The following is a 24,266-nucleotide window of genomic DNA, read 5'->3' as shown; positions in this document are numbered from 1 at the left end:
CGAGTTTATCCAGTGAGTTGTCTTTGGCCAGAAGTCTATTCCATATAATGTAAAATTTAATTATAAAAATAAACTTTATTTGAAGCTGATTATTTAGATGAAGTGTCGATGACCCACACGAGTAAGACATGAAGCGTGAAATTTACTAGAAATTAGCATTAGGGCCCCATACTCTGCATGATTTGTCTGAAAGGATGTAAATTTATGTGAAGTTAACCCCACTGCTACAGTTTAAAGACAGATACATAATATTACTGCAAATCTCCTAATATTTAGTTAAAGGAAAATTCACTTTAAAACAAGTAAGTTAGTCAACATGCAAAAGCAAAAACATATTTATATTCCTATAGTTTTATATACTGTTATTTTCACATATATAGGGCTGGACTGAGATAACAAAGCAGCTGTGGCACAATTATCTCACAAGCCCACATGTGATATTGCTTAAATATACCAGTGCGCAATGAATGCTGCTGTAAATTTTACTTAGACATGTTCCTATGTAAACCATCATACCCTCCCCATCAGAAACACATACCATGATAAAGTTCAAAATACCTCCCCAGCAGCATCTGATACCACAGGGTGGCACAAGATTTCCCCCCAACATTGCCAGATAAATACCACAGTGCAGTACAAAATACCTCCCAGCATCATTGAGCCTTGACCACCACTTTTCCCATTGGCAGCAGCATTGTTCCCATTAAAATCCTCACCTCCATTGCAGACTGACAGAATAAGAAAATAGGTAATGTAGAGCAGAGGTGCTGGATCCATATACCTTAAATGGGTTATCCCATCATTAATGTAAAAAATAGAAATCTGACATTATATAGTACACAACAGACTCTTTCTAACAAAGCTAGAACCATCCCTGTACTTGATATTTAACAAGAGATATGCCCATTCATTGCTCTGCTAGATTTACATCAAGCTGGCACCAGAAGGAGAGTGTCTTCTCTGCTGCAGCTCAGGAGGCGTGTCTCTGCTGCAGCTCAGGAGGTGTGTCTTTTCTGCTGCAGCTCAGGAGGCGTGTCTCTGCTGCAACTCAGGAGATGTGTCTTTTCTGCTGCAGCTCAGGAGGCGTGTCTCTGCTGCAACTCAGGAGGTGTGTCTTTTCTGCTGCAGCTCTTCCTATCACACATCAGGAGGCAGTTGAACGATGAGTGAGCCAGACAAAGAAATTAGAAAAATTATTGAATAACTCAGTGACTATACAACATTTTTAATTACATTCAATTACAGCTGCAGGTGCTAGTTTGAAACCTGTAAAAGAAAATTCATGGGACAACCCCTTTAAGTTTATACTATTAGAATATTAGAACAACTCCACCAATGTCTTCTGTATGTGATGAGAAACATTTGCTTGTCACTAGCATCTTTTCTCTGTCTCCAACAAGTTGTCTGTGACATGAGTAATCTTTGGGCTATTATAGGAAAAACTATATGGAGATAACAGTACTGAAGGTTAACTTGGATTACAGAAGAGATAGTGGACTGTCACTTCATTAAAAAAGAACTATTATGGAAGTAATACAATGGTTTCTTAACCACTTCCCGACCGCCCATTGACTATAAACGTCCTTGGGCAGTCAGTTAATCTCTGAATGGATGTTCTGGAACGTCCATTCAGAGATCGCAGCTGCACGCTAATCGTGCAGCTGCAGATCGGGTTGCCCGCTGTCAGTGACAGCAGGGCAACCTTTAGAAAAGGCAGGGACAGATTCCCAGGTGTCCCTGCCTTCTAGATCGCTGTATGCACAACACTTACCAACAGCTGTGTACACAGTGCAGGAAGCGCTAGGCTATGAGCCGGGTGAGTGCAGGAGCTGTCGGGTCTTTCACAGACCTCGATCAGCCCTGCACTGAGGCTGTACAGCACTGTATAGTGCTGTACAGCCTCTCTGGGGGGTGTATTTCCCCTGTAACTGGGGCTACTATGTCAACCCCCTGTTACAGGAGAAATCAATAGTGGAAAAAAAAAGTGAAGTTAAATGTCCCCCAGAGGTCTTGTATGACCTTATGGGGGACAAAAAGTGTTAAAATGAAAGAAAAAAAAATCCCCAAGTAAAAATTGAAAAAATAAAATAGACATATTTGGTATTGCCGCGTCCGTGACGGTCAGCTCTATAAATATATCACATGATCTACCCAGTCTGATAAACACCATAAAAAATAAAACCTGTGCAATAAAAAGTCATTTTGGTCACCTTACATCACAAAAAATGCAACACCAAGTGATCAAAAAGGCGTATGTCTCACAAAATGGTACGAATAAAACAGTCACCTAATTCCACCAAAACTGAGCCCCTACATAAGAAAATCGCTGAAAAAATAAATAAATATAGCTCTAAGAACATGGACACATTAAAACATAATTTTTGTTGTTTCAAAAATGCTATTGTGTAAAAGTTAAATAAGAAAAAGTATAAATATTGGGTATCGCCACGTCGGTAGCGATCTGCTCTATAAAAATGTCACATGACCTAACCCCTCAGGTGAGTGCTATAAAAATAAATAAATAAAAACTGTGCTAAAGCAACCAATTTTTTGATCACCTTGCCCCATAGTTTTATAATGAATGATCAAAAAATCATATGTACCCCAAAATAGTACCAATAAAACTGGCACCTTATCCCCGAGTTTCCAAAATGGGGTCACTTTTGGGGAGTTTCTACTGTGAGGGTGCATCAGGGGGCTTCAAATGGGACATGGCATCTAAAAACCAATTCAGCAAAATCTGCCTTCCAAAAAACATGCGGTTTTCTTCTGCTCCGTGCCGTTTACAACCACATGTGGGGTGTTTCTGTAAACTGCGGAATCAGGGTAATAAATATTGAGTTTTGTTTGGCTGTTAACCCTCGATGAGTTAAAGAAAAAAATGGATTAAAATGGAAAATCTGCCCAAAAAGTGAAATTTTAAAATTTCATCTCCATTTTCCTTTAATTCATGTGGAAAGCCTAAAGGGTTAACAAAGTTTGTGAAATCGGTTTTAAGTAACTTGAGGGGTGTAGTTTATACAATGGGGTCATTTATGGGGTATCCACTATGTAGGTCCCACAAAGTGACCTCAGACCTGAACTGGTCCTTAAAAAGTGGGTTTTGGCAATTTTCTTAAAATTTTTAAGAATTGCTTCTAAAATTCTAAGCCTTCTAACGTCCTAAAAAAATAAAATTACATTTCCCAAATGATGCTAACATAACATTCCCCATATGTATACTTTAAGTAATAAATATTTCATGAGGTATCACTTTGTTTTAAAAGCAGAGAAATATAAATTTTGAACATTGCTAATTTTTCCAAATTTTTCGTAAATTTTGTATTTTTTCATAAATATGATGTGACACATATGCAAACTGTTGAAGATCCTACACCGTTCACCTGGTTTAGATGTAAATACCCTAAAATTAAAGCTGACATTCTGCAGTTAAATAACATCTTGTTCGTTTCATTTCAAATCCATTGTGGTGGTGTATAGAGCCAAAAATTTTAGAATTGTGTCGATGTCCCAATATTTATGGTCCTGACTGTACCTGGTCCGCTTCTTTGCAGCTGCAAATCTGCAAATTCCTGAGCTCCTCATGCAGTCTGCAGTATGTTATAAAGCAGAAGGAGCTGAGCAGAGATATACACTCACCTAAAGAATTATTAGGAACACCTGTTCTATTTCTCATTAATGCGATTATCTAGTCAACCAATCACATGGCAGTTGCTTCAATGCATGTAGGGTTGTGGTCCTGGTCAAGACAATCTCCTGAACTCCAAACTGAATGTCAGAATGGGAAAGAAAGGTGGGCTACAACAGCAGAAGACCCCACCGGGTACCACTCATCTTCACTACAAATAGGAAAAAAGAGGCTACAATTTGCACAAGCTCACCAAAATTGGACTGTTGAAGACTGGAAAAATGTTGCCTGGTCTGATGATTCTCGATTTCTGTTGAGACATTCAAATGGTAGAGTCCGAATTTGACGTAAACAGAATGAGAACATGTATCCATCATGCCTTGTTACCACTGTGCAGGCTGATGGTGGTGGTGTAATGGTGTGGGGGATGTTTTCTGGGCACACTTTAGACCCCTTAGTGCCAATTGGCCATCATTTAAATGCCACGGGATGTCCATCCCTTTATGATCACCATGTACCCATCCTCTGATGGCTACTTCCAGCAGGATAATGCACCATGTCACAAAGCTCGAATCATTTCAAATTGGTTTCTTGAACATGATAATGAGTTCACTGTACTAAAATGGCCCCCACAGTCACCAGATCTCAACCCAATAGAGCATCTTTGGGATGTGGTCGAACGGGAGCTTCGTGCCCTGGATGTGCATCCCTCAAATCTCCATCAACTGCAAGATGCTATCCTATCAATATGGGCCAACATTTCTAAAGAATGCTATCAGCACTTTTTTGAATCAATGCCACATAGAATTAAGGCAGTTCTGAAGGCAAAAGGGGGTCCAACACCGTATTAGTATGGTGTTCCTAAAAAATTATTTGGGTGAGTGTATATAAAGTCACTGTACATTTATATTATTTAATATAATAGAGAATGGTTGTATTGGCAAATTTTAGATCACTTGATTTAAAAAAATCTGCCTGCATCCAACAAAAAAAAGCTGAAAAGTCATGGCCACTAGGGGTCTCACTTTCACCAATTTTTTTTGTCCACATCTTGTTGTTAGGCAACGAAAGATAGGAGACAGCACACAGGAAATGTTGGAGTTGGCTGAGCTTGTTAGTGCTGATAGAAGCATTTTTTCTTCATGGCTTTTCAGGAGCAGAGAAGCATCCTGCCAGTCTGCAAGTGTTTTCTCTCTCCCCTCATCTGAGGTGTGCACTCCCTAGACCTAGATAAAAAAAAACTAAGTGGGAAGTAAGGGAAGTCACTGCCATTATAGCACTGGCAGAATTCGATAGAAGGGAAATGCCCACTACTTGTGAGAGAAATGGATCTAGATGTGCAGGTGAAGTGAGGAATAACATGGCCGAAGAAGATATTAGAGAAGTCCAAAAAAGACCTAGTCCTTCAAAGTTGTGATTGAACAATTAAGCACTTCCATTATGCACACTTTTTGTTAAACTTAAGTGCACTTTAATAAGGAAAGATTCAGTAAAACATGTAATTTATTAATAGATACCTGCTCATTCTGGGCGTCATTTGGATGGTCTCATCAGTTAATGACAGCTAACTCTACATGCCTAAGTACACAGGAAAGGATGTCAGTCAATGAGTAGAACCTCCCACATGACTCCTAAGCATAGAAAAAGTAGAGATTTAAATGAATATATTACAACTTTTCCTATAAATCTATACATGAGTCTGCTCAGCTTCTCCTGTTCTATATCAAGCTGCCTGCAGATTGCGCAGCATTTTTATTGTGATAGGTTCCCTGTAAAGTGACACCCTGGTTGAAGGAAAAAACAAACAAACTGCCGAACAAATAGAATACTTACCCAGTGTGCTCCTTTTCATTCTTTTAGCTACATAGCCACATTTACTGGCTTCTCTTCTTCTATCTAGAATGGCTGCACCTCTTCACAGACTGCCTTATGCATACTGTGCATTAGGTAGCCCAAGACACTTCCTGCTGTCCTTGAAGTGGCCAGCACTGCTCACATGAGAGAATGAATAGTGTTATCAGGTAGTCTGAGAAACGGTCCCTACAGATTTATTATAATTAAAGTCTAAATTTTTGCAAGTTCATAGATGGAATATATTTCATTTTCTAATGCATGGACAGGCAAAACAAATGTGTTACATTTTACTACGCCTCTGAATACATAGGTGGCATTTTACTCCATCATAAAGTCCCTCACCCCATGATGGTGTGACTGGGAAGTGATTTAGTGCAAGGACTCATACTTCAGGCCCCATAGTTTTAAAATCGGTATGCATGGACTTTAGACACTAGTCCAGATTTTAGGTGAACTTAAATGCTTTATTTAAATTATGTTTTCTTGAGTTTGTTCTACTCTAAAATGGATATTGCATGGATACCTTGTAACAAATACATGGCTCATATTTTGATTCTGTCTTTCCATTCTTATTTAGTTAGATTTTTTTTTCAACAGCCATCACTGAGTAAGGCTTCCTACATATATGTCCCTCTATCTGGCTCAGTGCCCCCACCCACTTAAAGTAGAAAACGTTGTGAAGGGGACTGAGCCAGAACTGATGCACATAGATTTGGCACATCAATTGTGTTGCCCGATGTTAAATAGTGCCCTGACAGAAAATGCTGCTTGCTCAGTTTTTCTGTCCGCCGCAATCCGTGTACAGACACCAGATCTGTGTACTGAAGTGCTGTGCACATATATCAGTTGTGTCCAGCTCCAGCATAAAGCATCTAGCAAGGCACAACTGATATATGTGAAGGTAGCCTAACCTTTGCCTAATTTATGACTTTAACTTTCTCACCCCAGTTTGTAGTAGAGCCTATAGTGAGATGGTCTGCTTTAGTATTAACACCAACCTATCAAGACACTGGCCGTTAAATTATTTGTTATATTGATTACAAGCTACAATTAGCTAAGGATAATTATTTTTCCTATAAGCCTGGAATAAAAACAGCAGTGTTATTTATCTACAGATATGTATGATCAAGTACTGAAGTTTGGAGCATACATTGTGGATGGCTTACGTGAATACCAACAGCCTGTGCTGGTGTATATACCACCACAAGCTGAACTGAGAGGAGGGTCATGGGTAGTGATTGATCCTACAATTAATCCAAGGCACATGGAAATGTATGCTGATAAAGAGAGCAGGTAAGACCTTTTATTTTGATATTGTGTTCTGTCTTAGACATTTTCATTTACATGCTTGTGACCTCCAGCTGCTGTCCAAGAAGATAGTATAGCACATGCCATAGTTATAAAACAGTATAAAATGATGAGCATATCATACTATTGTTATTTAAGTCCTTCATGAGCAACATTCCCTTCTGGCAACAGGGAACTTTATTCTTCATAAATGAGGATATCAATTTATCTAGCTATGCTTTTAGGGAATTTTCTGAATTATTTGCCATACTACTATGAACAGTTGCACCCTGTTGTTGAGTCATAACAATATTGGAATGTATTTATTTCAGAGAACATGTTGCTGCAAATGTGACCTTTGTTTATCTTTAATAAGTTTTCTCAGGATAGGTCATCAATATCTATCATATTTGCGGGGATCTGACTCATGGCACCCCTGCTGATCAGCGGTTTAAAGAGGCGGTGGTGCTCCTGCAAACTGTAAGTTCTCTTCACTGTTCACCACTGTTGACACTGCAGCAGTAAGCAGGTGTAATATATCGAGTGTAACTACAACAGTTCCTCCTCCTTGAAGTGAATTGGATAGAGAAGCTGTAATTGCACCTTCTCGCCACTGTGTCGACAGCAGGCAGGTAAACAGTGAGGAGAACACAGCTCTAGTACTGGTAGTTGGGCCCCCACCCATCTGATATTAGCATGAGGATTGGACATCAATATAGCAAAAGTAGAGAACTTCTTTAATCAAACTTTGTTTTCTCTGCAGGGGGGGTGTTTTGGAACCAGAGGGTACCGTTGAAATAAAGTTCAGGAGAAAGGATTTGGTGAAGACAATGAGAAGAGTAGATCCAGTTTACATACATCTTGCAGAAAGATTAGGTTGGTGCTCATATATCTTTTTACTGACACAGGTAATTTCTGGAGGAAAAAACCCCTTCAAACTGTCCAGGGCATTTTTATTTATTTTTCAGGAACTAGAGCTTTGGGGGGGTTTGTCATTAGCAGAGTGTCAGATGTGACACGCAGGCATGGTTTCCCCTTACTTCTAATGGACCTTTGATCATTTAAAGTGAACTTCCCCCATCTACTGTAGTCACGGAGTTACAGGGCATTCAGCTATTTAATATTTTCTTTCCTCCAGGAGTTTGACTAATAAATTACTTGGAGTTTCTGAAACCTGAACCAAAGGATAAAAGTATTAAACAGGCTTGAAACCATAAATCAGTGTTCATATTTTCTGATAGCAGTCAACTCGCGGGTATAAATTAATTTGCTCTGCCTACCCTCCAGGCACAGAAGGCTTGCAAGTGTTAGCTCTTCTGTTTTTATAATAGTTTTACCTGTTTAGTATGTCATTTTTATATTTTGTAAGCCTTGTACCCTTTTGTATTAAAAGTATTTCTCCCATCTTGCCATTTTCCTCACGAAAAAGGGAATAAGAACCAGCCACTGGTGGCTGGGTTTATGGAAGCAGCCAAGCAGCCCAGTGTTTCATAAATCCAATTGTAGTGAATGGGAGCTATGCAAACAGCTTAGCAGAACAAAACTTTAATGATCAGTCCTTGTATCTCTAATAACCCATAGCTTTTTAGAAGAGTGATGCTTAAAAGAGGTGTGTTAACAGATCGGCATCTCCTCTAATGATAGGTGGTGGCAGTGTATATCTGAGGTGTGTTGTGACTGTGTTTGCGGCGTGATTTATGCTTAATATACAGCCTCAAGTGGAAGGTGCATGCAAGAATGAGTGATTGGAGATATTGGAAAGTCTGGAAAAAAGCCACTGCATTGCTGAGGCTACTTTCACATCTGTGTTTTCAATTCTGCTATTGAGATCTGTCATAGGATCTCAATAGCAAAAGAAAACGCTTCAGTTTTGTCCCCATTCATTGTCCATGGGGACAAAACTGAACTGAACTTAGTGGAATGCACCAAAATTGCGTCCCCATCACGGACAGAAAAACGCTGCGGAGGTGCGGAGCAAGACGTGTCAGACAATAGAAAACGGATCCCTCCCCCATTGACTGTTAGTGGTGTTCATGACGGTTGTATTATTGTAACAGAAGCGTTTTTGCAGATCCGCAAAAAATGCTAATGTGAAAGTAGCCTAAATGTAAAAGCTAAATGTCATCAGAAAGTTACCTATTGTTTAAATCATGTTTTCATGTTTAAAGGGAACCTGTCACCTGGATTTTGGCCATAGAGCTGAGGACATGGACTGCTAGATGTCCGCTAGCACATCCACAATAACCAGTCCCCATAGCTCTGTGTGCTTTTATTGTGTATAAAAACTGATTTGATACATATGCAAATTAACCTGAGATGAGTCCTGTCCCTGACTCTTTTCATGTACAGGACTCATATCAGGTTAATTTGCATATGTATCAAATCAGTTTTTATTCACAATAAAAGCACACAGAGCTATGGGGACTGGGTATTGCGGATGTGCTAGCGGCCATCTAGCAACCCATGTCCCCAGCTCTATGCGCAAAATCCCGGTGACAGGTTCCCTTTAACATCTTTTTAAAATAAATTTGATGTTATTTTTACTTTTCCATGTCAATATCTTTATTTAAATAAAACACATAAAATCCAGCAGTTTTCACCACTAAGCCTAATAATAGGCGCCACTTCTTGTTCTGTAAAGATCACTTTACTGCAGTTACCTGTCTGTAATGATATCACCTCTGTGCATAGGTAAGACAGGATATCGTAATAGCGTATCTATTTTTTCCTTGTACAATGACCTCTGTACAGGTCACAGAGCATGCCTTAAAAACTCTCCCATAGAAGTCAATGAGGTCCCCTCCTGACCACTGTGTCTATGGCCCATGTTGCTGCTGTAAAACAATTTTCATAATGCTGTGTAAATGCTGTTAAGAACAGCTCAGGCAAGATGGCAGCCCCCATAATAATGTTCAGAAAATAGAATAAAAAAAACTGTAAGGCCGGGTTCACATATAAGTTTATTTTTCTGTTCTTCTGATTAGTCAGAAGAAGAGAAAAATAAGAAAATAATTGATCCTGTGTTTTTAGCACCTGTAATGCTCAGTTACAATTTGCATTCGTTGTAGCCATTTCCATCTAAGATCCATTATTTTAAGGGAGCGCTGCGGCCATACCAGTGCCGATGCTGCTGTGTGCTCCACGTGCAGCGTCCTCCGCTAGTTACCTAACTTATGCATTTGGCCAGTATTCTCAGCACCCTTGCCTACAGCTCCTGATGAAGTGCCCGAAACAGGGTTACTAGAAACGTGTTGAGCAGGGCTGGGAATAATCAGTTAGATTTGAATTAAGCAGTGGAAGGGGTTTTCCTGGGATCACTCTGGTTATCGATTCCAAGGACACCACTGTGCTTTACCTGGGCTAATGACAGGTACCCCTTGTTTACCTAGGCACCTGAGATTTATCCAAGTTAGCCACAATACCTGGTTGTGTTAGGTGCTCAGTGGTGGCACGACTGAGGCTACATAATCAACCAGTCTAGTGTATGTACCATTCAGGCTATAATACACATTGGGGAGACTTGCGGAGGGTTATTTCGCGATTGTGCATATCCATTAGCCAATTCTCATCCACTGTCTGATGTATGGAGAGGTGAAGACATACACACTCTCACCCAGCACTTACCCCATCTGCCTATCTCTATACACTAATAGAGGGATTAGCCTTTTTTTATTTATTTATTTATTTTCTCAATAAAGTTTTTTTATGTTCTTTTTAACCGTTCTTCTAGGCAGTGAGTTTTTTTAGGTCTGTTATTTTAGACTGAGAAAAGTCCTGCATTTAGAAGAACAGAAAAACAAAACTGTTATGTGAACCCAGCCTTATCAGAAAATAAAACCAGATTAGAAAAAAGAATGTGTGTTGCTATGTGGTTTAAACTGACAGATACAATTTTTGGTGAAACATTTTATTTGTCTCACAAGTGAATGTATCAAGTAGAGATGACCTTGCAGTTCGCCTAGCGGTCGTTTGGCGGCGAACATTGCAAGTTCGCTATTTACTGAACATGCGAACATATGACTATATTCGCACGCACCATATTTTTTTGCATAGCGCCGAACTTTGACCCATGACACATCCATCAGGTGGGACAGGACAGCCAATTGAGACATTTCAGTACATGGACACACCCCCAACCCTATAACAGAACCCGATCTGGCAGCCATTTTACATTGTGTTTTGCCAGTGTAGGGATAGGTAGCATTTTGGAGTAGGGACAGTTAGGGACACCAAACGCTAGCTAATAGGTCCACAAAAGTCCTTTTAAGGACTGGTATAGATTTGCTATTGATAGGTGTGATATAGAGGGGTGTGATACTTTTAATATACTTTCTAACATAGAAATTATATTATAGTGTATTTGTATTGTGCAGCTAGATAGAGGTACAAATGCTATTGGAGTAACTAATTGCAACGGGTGTGATATACCTGTTGCCCCCAAAAAACAGCTTGAGGGCTGCGATATACCTTCTTCCACAAAATTCTGATTGAAGGGTGCCATATGCCTTCTTCCACCAAATACTGATTGAGGGCTGCTATACACCTGCTTCCACAAAATACTGATTGAGGGATGCCATATACCTGTTTCCGACAAATACTGATTGAGGGGTGCCATATACCTTCTTACACAACATACTGATTGAGGGGTGCTATTGCTATATACCTTCTTCCACCAAATACTGATTGAGGGCTACGATACACCTGCTTCCACAAAATACTGATTTAGGTGTGCCATATACCTGTTTCCGACAAATACTGATTGAGGGCTGCGATATACCTTCTTCCACAAATACTGCTCTTCTATACAGACTTAGGCAGAGGGTCATTTAGAAAATGACAGGCAGAAGAAGAGGCAGACCATTCCGCAGGGATGGTAGGGGTCTGGCAGGTGCACAAGGCCGGAGGATAAGTGGGAAGTTGGAGAAGGTGCGTGCGATAACTTCAAAGGGCGCACCAGAGTTTGTTGAGTGGCTCACACAGCCTTCCGCTTCTGCACCCTCCTCATCTTCTGTATCTGCACCCCCAAAGACACCGCCATAGCCCCTCCACTTGAGTCAGAGGAATTATTTTCCCAGACCTTACCGATGCACAGCGATTCTTGGCATTGGATGAGGAAGAGGAGTATCAATGGCCACCACCCAGCAGTCCGACGACAGTACCCAGATTAGCCCAAGGAGGGTGGTCCCCGCTGTTGCTGCCTACTCCGAGATCTCTAATGTCAGTGGTGATGAAGGTGACGATGACGTTTCGATGGACGTCACATGGATGCCCACAAAAGAGGAGGGGAGTTCAGAGGGAGAGATGGAGCAGCAGATAGGGAGGAAAATCAGGCAGAACTTGCAGTGCACAGGAGGCAAAAAGCAGACTGCAAATGTATCTGGAGCGAGCCATCCACCATGCACGGTTACATCTTGCGCTCCCAGGACGCCGGCACATGGCTCCGCAGTGTGGGCTTTTTTTTATGTGTCAGCTGCTGATAATAGTGTTGCCATCTGCAGCTGGTGCTGTCAATGCATAAGTCTCGGTAAGCCCAACACTCACCTAGGGACGACCGCCTTAAGAAGGCACCTGGCCTCATATTTCAGAGTCCAGTGGGAGCAACGCCGTCAGAACCCTCAAAGCCACACTCCCGATACTCCACGTCCTGCCTCTTCTGCTTCTCCTCCCATTTGTCCTCCACTACGGCAGGCCAGGAAAATCTCTGGCCATTTTAGAAGATTTTACATGGCCATGGCTCACCTTGCTGACGTTCAACGGCGACACCACTTGCCCGTCTAACGTCTGATTTGTGACTGGTCGACACGCTGGAACTCCACCTTGTATATGCTTAAAGGGGTTGTCCAGGTTCAGAGCTGAACCCGGACATACCCTTATTTTCACCCCGGCAGCCCCCCTGAGCCTAGCATCGGAGCATCTCATGCTCCGATGCGCTCCCGTGCCCTGCGCTAGATCGCGCAGGGCACAGGCTCTTGTGTTTTCAATAACACACTGCCGGGCGGTAACTTCCGCCTAGCGGTGTGTTCGGTGACGTCACCGGCTCTGAGGGGCGGGCTTTAGCTCTGCCCTAGCCGTTTTACTGGCTAGGGCAGAGCCAAATCCCGCCCATCAGTGCCGGTGACGTCACCGGGCTTCCTGTCAGCCCCATAGAGAGCCCCGGTACGTCACCGGAACTCAGAAAAATGCCTTTGCCCTGTGCAATTTAGAGAGTCAGGGGGGCTGCCTGGGTGAAAATGGAGGTATGTCCAGGTTCAGCTCTGAACCTGGACAACCCCTTTAATAGGCTGCTCCAGCAGAAACGTGCCGTTAACGACTACCTGTCCGAACTCTGCGGCAGGACAGGTTCTGTGGAGCTTGGTTTCTTTACCCCGCCCCTGGCTGCTTATGCGCGACCCATGCATTCTTCTGCGGCCATTTGATGAGATCACCAAACTGGTCAAGTTGCAGCCATCAGTGACATCGTACATTACGCCTTCTTTCTGGAGCGTGCATTGCGTCGTGTCATTGATCAAGTCGTTGAGGAGCAGGAGCTGGAAGATGAGGAAGTCGCAATGATGAATGAATTCCCAGGGAGGCTGCTCCATCCTGAGACAAGTCAGCAGGAGTCTGAAGAGGAGTCAGAGGAGGATGGTGTCTAGGAGGAGCAGCAAGAAGAGCAGGCTTTAAACTTTTCGGGGATCCCTGGTGTTGTCTGTGGCTGGGGGGAGGACGACATACTCCTGGGCAATGAGCAGGAGCCAGGGCGCTCTACCGCTTCCAATTAAGTGCAAATGACGGCCTTCATGCTCCAGTGTTTGAAGAGGCACCCCTGTATAAAAAGCATAAAGGTCAAGGACCTGTACTGGTTGGCAACGTACTTAGACCCCCTTGTACAAACTCAAAATGGTGGACATGTTACTAGAATCACAGAGGGCTGTCAGAATTCTGTATTTTCAGGCCTTGCTGCCAGAGATGCTGCATTCTGCTGTTGCGGGCACTGGCAGAGGTATTTCCACCTACAGCGAAACAGATGCGGGTGCCAATCCTACCGCGCTTGCAAAAAGAGGGCTGTTTGAAGATGTGTTGGTCACTTCAGATATGAGATCATTTTTGCAGCCAACCCACTGAGAGACGCCCTCCGGATCCAGCCTCAGGGAACCCCTAGACTAACAGGTGTCCGACTACATCGGGTTAACGGCCAATGTGGATGCTCTGAGAAGCGAGGAACCCCATGACTACTGGGTGTGCAGGCTTGACCTGTGGCCAGAGCTGGCACTATTTGCCATGGAACTCTTGGCTTGCCCCTCGTCAAGAATCCTACCCATTCTCTGTACTGTGCCCTCTTATACCCTTTTATCCGGTCACGGTAAGGCGGTGTTCTCCGGTCACTGTACAGATGTGTTACCCGGTCATTGTATGGCGGTGGTATCCAATAACTGGATGGCCATAACTGTATCCCTTTCTCTGCCCACTCCATCCTTTTTTAGACCTGGCAGGAGCGTGAAAAATATGCAGATTGTGGTTCTAGCGTATTTCCATAAACAAATCTGTAATAGCTGAAACTTCCCCAGGAAGTGATGATCTAATGGTATGTAATTTGAAATAATAGACAGATCATGTTATTAGTTTATAATTTATCCAAATTTATGCATTTATTGACATTTCAACCTGCTAGTTTCTACTGTAATATTGTTAGTGTTACTTGTTTTCTTCCAAACCTTTTTCTTCATTACTTGTTTTCTCACGCTATTCCCTTGCTCACCTGCATATTGCTTTTGAGATTCCTTGTTTGACTGTTTTCGTCATTATTAAATGAGTTTTTAGAATATTTAGACCAGTTTTCATGCAGGCATATCATATGTTTATGAATGACTGAAGAGAGAATTAAATGAGCCTTGTGCCATATATAAACATCTTCTGTATCTAAAATTGCTTACCAACTCATTTGTTTTCTCATATTGTTCGGCTACTTATTCAGTACAGTTGAATGGAGGAAAGATTGTAGAATACAGGGTAATACATTTTTTCAGATTTTTCTTTCTGGCCAATTTAAAATTTGTCAAAGTTGGTCTTCTTCTGGATCACTGCCCCTTGATATTTCATGCACTCCATTTGCCACAAACAAGCCGTGGGGTCACGGTTCATGCTGAATTCAGCAGAAATGGGGAGAGCTCCATTTATCATAGGCCGCCTGCTGAATTTCTGTCATTAACCAGGGGTTCACTGCCTTCTTTAACCCCTCAGACTCTATTACCCTAGGAGATTATCTTTATGAAAGTCAGTGGGAGATTTAATATTTTTTTCACATATCTTTGAATTCATCTGGTTTATTTTTTCAGATATTTACAGTAAGACAGCATAAGGCAGTTTGTATCAAAGCAGAATTAACAGCTTCTAATGGTAGTTTGCATTTTATAATAAATTCCAGGATAATATTCAGCAAACTTAGATGTTTAGGATATTATCAGATTTGCTTGTTTATTCATGTTTCTGATCATGTATATAAACTCCAAAATTTCTGTTTGTTTTAAGATGGGCTTTTCTGGTCTTTTGAAATATTTTCAAATAAGTTAGGTTTGTTACAGTGGCAATAATGAAAATACCCTGCTGCTCCCATGCTAGTTGTTTCCTTGTCCTCAGTAAGTTATAATGTTTCATTGGGTCACTTTGGCAGCCAGTCACTGGCCACAATGTTAACATTAGTCAGTACACATATTTTTACACACAGGACCAGTTGGTGTTGGGCACCCTTTTTTCCCTTAACGGGGTTGTCTGGTTTCAAGAGGGGAGCGACCTGAAATAAAGAATTGATAATTACTTAACTGGCACACCCCACACTACCAGTCTTATTCTCCGGGCAGGATTCTGTTTTCCTGGCCAATCGCTGGCCTTAGTGGCTGCACTGAAGAGGTTATTGGCTGCAGTGGTAACATGTTATTGATGTGATGTCACTGCTGCAGTCAGTAAAACAGACCCTACCGGCAGGACCGAGGGTGCAGTCTGGGATCTGTCAGGTAAGTAATCATATATTGTTTATTACAGATTGATTTGAGTTCTTAGGTTTCCTTTTGAAACTTGACAACACCTTTAAATGCATAAATAAGTCATTTCAAATCTGAATCTTGAATTTTCTTTGTCCAAGGCCTCTTTCACACTTGTGTTGTCCGGATCCGGCGTGTACTCCACTTGCCGGAATTACACGCCGGATCCGGAAAAACGCAAGTGAACTGAAGGCATTTGAAGACGGATCCGTCTTCAAAATGCGTTCAGTGTTACTATGGCATCCAGGACGCTATTAAAGTCCTGGTTGCCATAGTAGTAGTGGGGAGCGGTATACTTACAGTCCGTGCGGCTCCCGGGGTGCTCCAGAATGACGTCAGAGCGCCCCATGCGCATGGATGACGTGCCATGCGATCACGTCATCCATGCGCGTGGGGCGCCCTGACGTCACTCTGAAGCGCCCCGGGAGCCGCACGGACGGTAAGTATACTGCTCCCCCGCTCCCCACTAAACTTTACCATGGCTGCCAGGACTTTAGCGTCCCGGCAGCCATGGTAACCATTCAGAAAAAGCTAAACGTCGGATCCGGCAATGCGCCGAAACGACGTTTAGCTTAAGGCCGGATCCGGATCAATGCCTTTCAATGGGCATTCATTCCGGATCCAGCCTTACGGCAAGTGTTCAGGATTTTTGGCCGCAGCAAAAAGCGCAGCATGCTGCAGTATTTTCTCCGGCCAAAAAACGTTCCGGTCCGGAACTGAAGACATCCTGATGCATCCTGAACGGGTTTCTCTCCATTCAGAATGCATTAGGATAATCCTGATCAAGATTCTTCCGGCATAGAGCCCCGACGACGGAACTCTATGCCGGAAGAAAAGAACGCAAGTGTGAAAGAGCCCTTATGTGGTCTTTGTTTTATACTAAATTTTGTTTTAAGACCTAAACAACTAAGGAATTGGGTTGTTGGGTGTTTGGTTCAGTATTTTATTTATCAACTTCCTATATATTCTATAGTTAATATAGAAATAAGAAAGACAATATTATACTAAAATATATTTAATCTTTATTAGTAAATAACACAAAATCCTTACTCAGATAAAATCACTACAAGAAGGGACAATGCTATTAATAGTATATAGATATATTATATTGGACAATTCATATAGAAAATTCATGTAATATAGAGTGTAAATATGGCAAATCTTGGCCTGCTCATTTAACATTGACCACACCTTTAACAGTAACCTTTATATTGGCCGTCCCTTTAACAGTGACCTCCACAGTGCCCCCCTTTTAATGGTGACCTCTACAGTGCCCGCCCCTTTAACAGTGCTTGCCCCTTTAACAGTGACCTCCACAGTGTCCGCCCCTTTAACAGTGACCTCCACAGTGCCCGCCCCTTTAACATTGAACACCCCTTTAACAGTGCTCTTCATAGTGGCCGCCCCTTTTAACAGTAACTTTCACAGTTCCTGTCCCTTTAACAGTGACCTCCACAGTTCCCACCCTTTAACAGTGAACTCCACAGCGCCCTTCCGTTTAATAGTGGCTTCTATTGGCTAATGCAGGTCATTTTTTGGGAATATCTCAGGAATGGTAAATCCTAGAGAGCTGAGACCCGGTCCTTTATCAGAGACTTTCACAGTGACCGCCCCTTTAACAGTGACACCCTCTTTAACAGTGACTTTCACAGTGACTTCACAGTGACCAGTCCCTGGTCCCTTTAACAGTGACCTTCACAGTGACCACCCCTTTAACAGTGACTTTCATAGTGACCGCCCCTTTAACAGTGACTATCATAGTGACCGCCCCTTTAACTGTGACTTTCACAGTGACCGCCCCTTTAACTGTGAGTTTCACAGTGACCGCCCCTTTAACAGTGACTTTCATAGTGACCGCCCCTTTAACTGTGACTTTCACAGTGACCGCTTCTTTAACTGTGACTTTCACAGTGACCGCCCCTTTAACAGTGGCTGCGGTCCAGTCGTTTGGTCACGCATAAAGTCCAGACAGAAAGACAGACGTGCAGACAGACAGAAATTAATTTATATACAGTCACCCAAAGAATTATTAGGAACACCATACTAAAACGGTGTTGGACCCCCTTTTGCCTTCAGAACTACCTTAATTCTACGTGGCATTGATTCAACAAGGTGCTGATAGCATTCTTTAGAAATGTTGGCCCATATCGATAGGATAGCATCTTGCAGTTGATGGAGATTTGAGGGATGCACATCCAGGGCACGAAGCTCCCGTTCCACCACATCCCAAAGATGCTCTATTGGGTTGAGATTGGCTGTGGGGGCCATTTTAGTACAGTGAACTCATTGTCATGTTCAAGAAACCAATTTGAAATGATTCGAGCTTTGTGACATGGTGCATTATCCTGCTGGAAGTAGCCATCAGAGGATGGGTACATGGTGGTCATGAAGGGATGGACATGGTCAGAAACAATGCTCAGGTAGCCCGTGACATTTAAACGATGGCCAATTGGCACTAAGGGGCCTAAAGTGTGCCGCATACTGGATGTTTTTCCCTTTTCACACCATTCTTTGTAAACCCTAGAAATGGTTGTGCGTGAAAATCCCAGTAACTGAGCAGATTGTGAAATACTCAGACCGGCCCGTCTGGCACCAACAACCATGCCACGCTCAAAATTGCTTAAATCACCTTTCTTTCCCATTCTGACATTCAGTTTGGAGTTTAGGAGATTGTCTTGACCAGGACCACAACCCTAACAGTTACTGTTAAAGCGGCAGTCACTGTAAAAGTCACTGGTAAAGGGGCGGTCACAGGTAAAGGGGCGGTCACTTTGAAAGTCACTTTTAAAGGGGCGATCACTGTTAACCACCTCCTGACCGCTGTACGCAGATATGCGTCCGGGAGGTGGTTGCTTTACTCCTCCTGGACGCATATACGCGTCATCTCGCGAGACGCGAGATTTCCTGTGAACGCGCGCACACAGGCGCGCGCGCTCACAGGAACGGAAGGTAAGCGAGTGGATCTCCAGCCTGCCAGCGGCGATCGCTCGCTGGCAGGCTGGAGATCTGATTTTTTTAACCCCTAACAGGTATATTAGACGCTGTTTTGATAACAGCGTCTAATATACCTGCTACCTGGTCCTCTTCGTGGTCCCTTTCGTTTGGATCGACCACCAGAGGACACAGGTAGCTGTGCAAAGTACCAGAAAACACTACACTACACCCCCCCCCTGTCACTTTTTAACCCCTTATGCACCACTGATCACCCCATATAGACTCCCTGATCACCCCCCTGTCATTGATCACCTCCCTGTCAGGCTCCGTTCAGACGTCCGTATGATTTTTACGGATCCACTGATACATGGATCGGATCTGCAAAACACATGCGGACGTCTGAATGGAGCCTTACAGGGGGGTGATCAATGACAAGGGGGTGATCACGCACATAGACTTCCTGATCACTTCCCTGTCATTGATCACCCCCCTGTCATTGATCACCCCCCTGTAAGGCTCCATTCAGATGTCCAGTATGATTTTTACGGATCCACTGATACATGGATCGGATCCGCAAAACACATGCGGACGTCTGAATGGAGCCTTACAGGGGGGTGATCAATGACAAGGGGGTGATCACGCATATAGACTTCCTGATCACTTCCCTGTCATTGATCACCCCCCCTGTCATTGATCACCCCCCTGTAAGGCTCCATTCAGATGTCCGTATGATTTTTACGGATCCACTGATACATGGATCGGATCCGCAAAACACATGCGGACGTCTGAATGGAGCCTTACAGGGGGGTGATCAATGACAAGGGGGTGATCACGCATATAGACTTCCTGATCACTTCCCTGTCATTGATCACCCCCCTGTCATTGATCACCCCCCTGTAAGGCTCCATTCAGATGTCCGTATGATTTTTACGGATCCACTGATACATGGATCGGATCCGCAAAACACATGCGGACGTCTGAATGGAGCCTTACAGGGGGGTGATCAATGACAAGGGGGTGATCACGCATATAGACTTCCTGATCACTTCCCTGTCATTGATCACTCCCCTGTCATTGATCACCCCCCTGTAAGGCTCCATTCAGACGTCCGTATGATTTTTACGGATCCACTGATGCATGGATCGGATCCGCAAAACACATGCGGACGTCTGAATAGAGCCTTACAGGGGGGTGATCAATGACAAGGGGGTGATCACGCATATAGACTTCCTGATCACTTCCCTGTCATTGATCACCCCCTTGTCATTGATCACCCCCCTGTCATTGATCACCCCCCTGTAAGGCTCCATGCAGAGGTCCGCATGTGTTTTGCGGATCCGATCCATGTATCAGTGGATCCGTAAAAATCATACGGACGTCTGAATGGAGCCTTACAGGGGGGTGATCAGGGAGTCTATATGGGTGATCACCCCTCTGTCATTTATCACTTCCCCCCCCTGTAAGGCTCCATTCAGAGGTCCGCATGTGTTTTGCGGATCCGATCTATGTATCAGTGGATCCGTAAAAATCATACGGACGTCTGAATGGAGCCTTACAGGGGGGTGATCAGGGAGTCTATATGGGTGATCACCCCTCTGTCATTGATCACCCCCCCCTGTAAGGCTCCATTCAGAGGTCCGCATGTGTTTTGCGGATCCGATCCATGTATCAGTGGATCCGTAAAAATCATACGGACGTCTGAATGGAGCCTTACAGGGGGGTGATCAGGGAGTCTATATGGGTGATCACCCCTCTGTCATTGATCACCCCCCCCCCTTCCTGTAAGGCTCCATTCAGAGGTCCGCATGTGTTTTGTGGATCCGATCCATGTATCAGTGGATCCGTAAAAAATCATACGGACGTCTGAATGGAGCATTACAGGGGGGTGATCAATGACAGGGGGGTGATCAATAACAGGGGGGTTATCACCCCATATAGACTCCCTGATCACCCCCCTGTCATTGATCACCCCCTGTCATTGATCACCCCCTGTAAGGCTCCATTCAGAAATTTTTTGGGCCCAAGTTAGCGGAAATTTTTTGTTTGTTTTTGTTTTTTCTTACTAAGTCTCATATTCCACTAACTTGTGTCAAAAAACAAAATCTCACATGAACTCACCATACCCCTCACGGAATCCAAATGCGTAAACATTTTTTAGACATTTATATTCCAGACTTCTTCTCACGCTTTAGGGCCCTAAAATGCCAGGGCAGTGTAAATACCCCACATGTGACCCCATTTCGGAAAGAAGACACCCCAAGGTATTCCGTGAGGGGCATATTGAGTCCATGAAAGATTGAAATTTTTGTCCCAAGTTAGCGGAAAGGGAGACTTTGTGAGAAAATACAAAAAAAAACAATTTCCGCTAACTTGTGCCAAAAAAATTTAAATTCTAGGAACTCGCAGTGCCCCTCACGGAATACCTTGGGGTGTCTTCTTTCCAAAATGGGGTCACTTGTGGCGTAGTTATACTGCCCTGGCAATTTAGGGGCCCAAATGTGTGAGAAGTACCTTGCAATCAAAATGTGTAAAAAATGACCGGCGAAACCCGAAAGGTGCACTTTGGAATATGTGCCCCTTTGCCCACCTTGGCAGCAAAAAAGTGTCACACATCTGGTATCGCCGTACTCAGGAGAAGTTGGGGAATGTGTTTTGGGGTGTCATTTTACATATACCCATGCTGGGTGAGAAAAATATCTTGGTCAAATGCCAACTTTGTATAAAAAAATGGGAAAAGTTGTCTTTTGCCAAGATATTTCTCTCACCCAGCATGGGTATATGTAAAATGACACCCCAAAACACATTCCCCAACTTCTCCTGAGTACGGCGATACCAGATGTGTGACACTTTTTTGCTGCCAAGGTGGGCAAAGGGGCACATATTCCAAAGTGCACCTTTCGGATTTCACCGGTCATTTTTTACACATTTTGATTGCAAAGTTCTTCTCACACATTTGGATCCCTAAATTGCCAGGGCAGTATAACTACCCCACAAGTGACCCCATTTTGGAAAGAAGACACCCCAAGGTATTCTGTGAGGGGCATGGTGAGTTCCTATAATTTTTTATTTTTTGTCGCAAGTTAGTGGAATATGAGACTTTGTAAGAAAAATAAAATAAAAATCATCATCATTTTCCGCTAACTTGTGACAAAAAATAAAAAGTTCTATGAACTCACTATGCCCATCAGCGAATACCTTAGGGTGTCTACTTTCCGAAATGGGGTCATTTGTGGGGGTTTTCTACTGTTTGGGCATTGTAGAACCTCAGGAAACATGACAGGTGCTCAGAAAATCAGAGCTGTTTCAAAAAGCGGAAATTCACATTTTTGTACCATAGTTTGTAAACGTTATAACTTTTACCCAAACCAATTTTTTTTTTGCCCAAACATTTTTTTTTATCAAAGACATGTAGAACAATAAATTTAGCAAAAAATTTATATATGGATGTGGGTTTTTTTTTGCAAATTTTACAGCTGAAAGTGAAAAATGTCATTTTTTTTGCAAAAAAATCGTTACATTTTGATTAATAACAAAAAAAGTAAAAATGTCAGCAGCAATAAAATACCACCAAATGAAAGCTCCATTAGTGAGAAGAAATGGAGGTAAAATTCATTTGGGTGGTAAGTTGCATGACCGAGTGATAAACGATGAAAGTAGTGTAGTGCCGAAGTGTAAAAAGTGGCCTGGTCATGAAGGGGGTTTCAGCTAGCGGGGCTGAAGTGGTTAAAATGGTGGTCACCGTAAAAGTCACTGTTAAAAGGCCGGTAACTGTGAATGTCACTGTTAAATAAGCGGCCACTATGAAGGTCACTGTTAAAGGGGTGGTCAATGCTAAAGGGGCCGTCCCTGTTAAAGGGGCGGGCACTGTGGATGTCACTGTTAAAGGTGCAGGCACTGTGAAGGTCATTGTTAAAGGGGCAGGCACTGTGAAGGTCAATGTTAAAGGGGCGGCCACTGTGGAGGTCAATGGTAAAGGGGCGGGCAATGTGGAGATCATTGTTAAAGGGGCGGGTACTGTAGAGGTAACTGTTATGGGGGAAACTTGATATCTTTTTTATGACACAAAGTGAAATAGATGAAATATACCCGTGCAAAGCTGTGTCCTTCTGCTAGTAATGTATAAATAGGTACATTAACCCAATGGACCATATCTCAAAACTTAAATATTTTATGACAAACGGCTAAAAATATAATGCCATAATCTAAATATATGTGTATAATAATACATGCAGTGGCAAAATTCCAAATAGTATAAGCTCATTTGTGTTGCAATATGGTATCTTTTAATACAATAGTAAAGTGCCTTGAAATTACTGTTTAATATGCCCATTAGTAAAATGTATGTATAGTTACCTTCCAAATAATGGCATATGGGTGAGAAGCGCTGTTGCACAAGTCAACTAAAGATATTGACTAACATTTTGGCACATACCTGACAATATACACATAAGAGGCAACAGGCAGTGCAACTTAAAGAGGACCTTTCATGGGTCCAGACATTATGAAATAAGTAGGGGGTTGTGTAGGGCATAGTGCAGGCATGTAAGATCACTTACTAGCTTATCTATCTGGCGCTCTTTAATCCAATGTATGAGCATTGCTGTTGATTGCAAAAGTGAAACATAAAACCTATTGAGAGCAATCAACGTGTGAATGTGACATTATTCTGCACATTATTGAGAGTTATAAAGCAGTTATCAGTTTAAATATGAGTCCTATATGTGAGAGCTCTGCATTTAGGCAGAAACAGGGGACCACGACAATAGGACATGTTCTATATTTTTGTCGGTGTGCTGTCCCTATTTTTTGCTGCCCCTTTGAAGTGAATGGGTCCACATCTAAGTCGCAAAAATGTGGATAGGATGCAGACAAAAATATGTTTCTGTGCATGAGCCCTTAGCAATTTGCATCCTCTGTTGACGTACCCTAAAGATAATAACCAAGTGTATTTCATGGTGTGTTTCTTTGCCCTTATACAGTGGCAGTGTGGGGTAACATACTGGATGCCACAGCTAATCGCAAGTGTTTGCCTTTCTGTTGATCTGTAACAGCCTCATGTCAGATAATTTTGGATGTAAATGAGTCAGCTCATATGAACAAGCTTCTTTACCGCCTATTAATATTTGTGTAATATAAGGAAAAATGTAGCCAAATGAAATAACTAGGTGCTATGTTCAGCATCCTATAATCCTTATTAATGAGCTACGTATAAATACTTGTAGCATTGTATTTAATAGGGGATGGTAAAGCATCTGACTTTTTGGCTAATCTTACAGAGGAGCTCATTCATATGATATGTGTCTCAGGACTTATTAACCTGTTAGCGATTTACTGCCATTGTGTCTGGCATCATTCTGCTGCAGCAGCTACTTCACTGGCTTTCTTTCCAAATATGAAATTCAGAGCAAGTTGCATAAATCTCTTTTGCAAGGGGGGGTATTTTTATGTAGTGCATGTCCTTATGTCTTAATCGAGGTCAACCCCCCAGGCATTTACCTGACCATAGGAGTTTACAGCACTGAACTCTGGCACCCGCAATTTTCTTT

General features: G+C 42.7%; 1 protein-coding gene across 1 annotated transcript in view; it reads left to right on the top strand.

Moving 5' to 3' along the window:
• Positions 1–24,266, top strand: part of ACACA (acetyl-CoA carboxylase alpha) — a 932,629-nt gene that overhangs the window by 861,283 nt on the left and 47,080 nt on the right. The window contains exons 50-51 of the mRNA XM_044288111.1: positions 6,598–6,775; positions 7,533–7,645. Of these exons, the coding sequence (XP_044144046.1) occupies positions 6,598–6,775; positions 7,533–7,645 (291 nt within the window). The remainder of the gene's footprint in view (positions 1–6,597; positions 6,776–7,532; positions 7,646–24,266) is intronic.

The sequence above is a fragment of the Bufo gargarizans genome, chromosome 3, assembly GCF_014858855.1.
Source record: "Bufo gargarizans isolate SCDJY-AF-19 chromosome 3, ASM1485885v1, whole genome shotgun sequence".
NCBI lineage: Eukaryota > Metazoa > Chordata > Amphibia > Anura > Bufonidae > Bufo > Bufo gargarizans.
The sequence above is the reverse complement of the archived record's forward strand: the minus strand, read 5'-3'. Positions and strand labels throughout refer to the sequence as shown.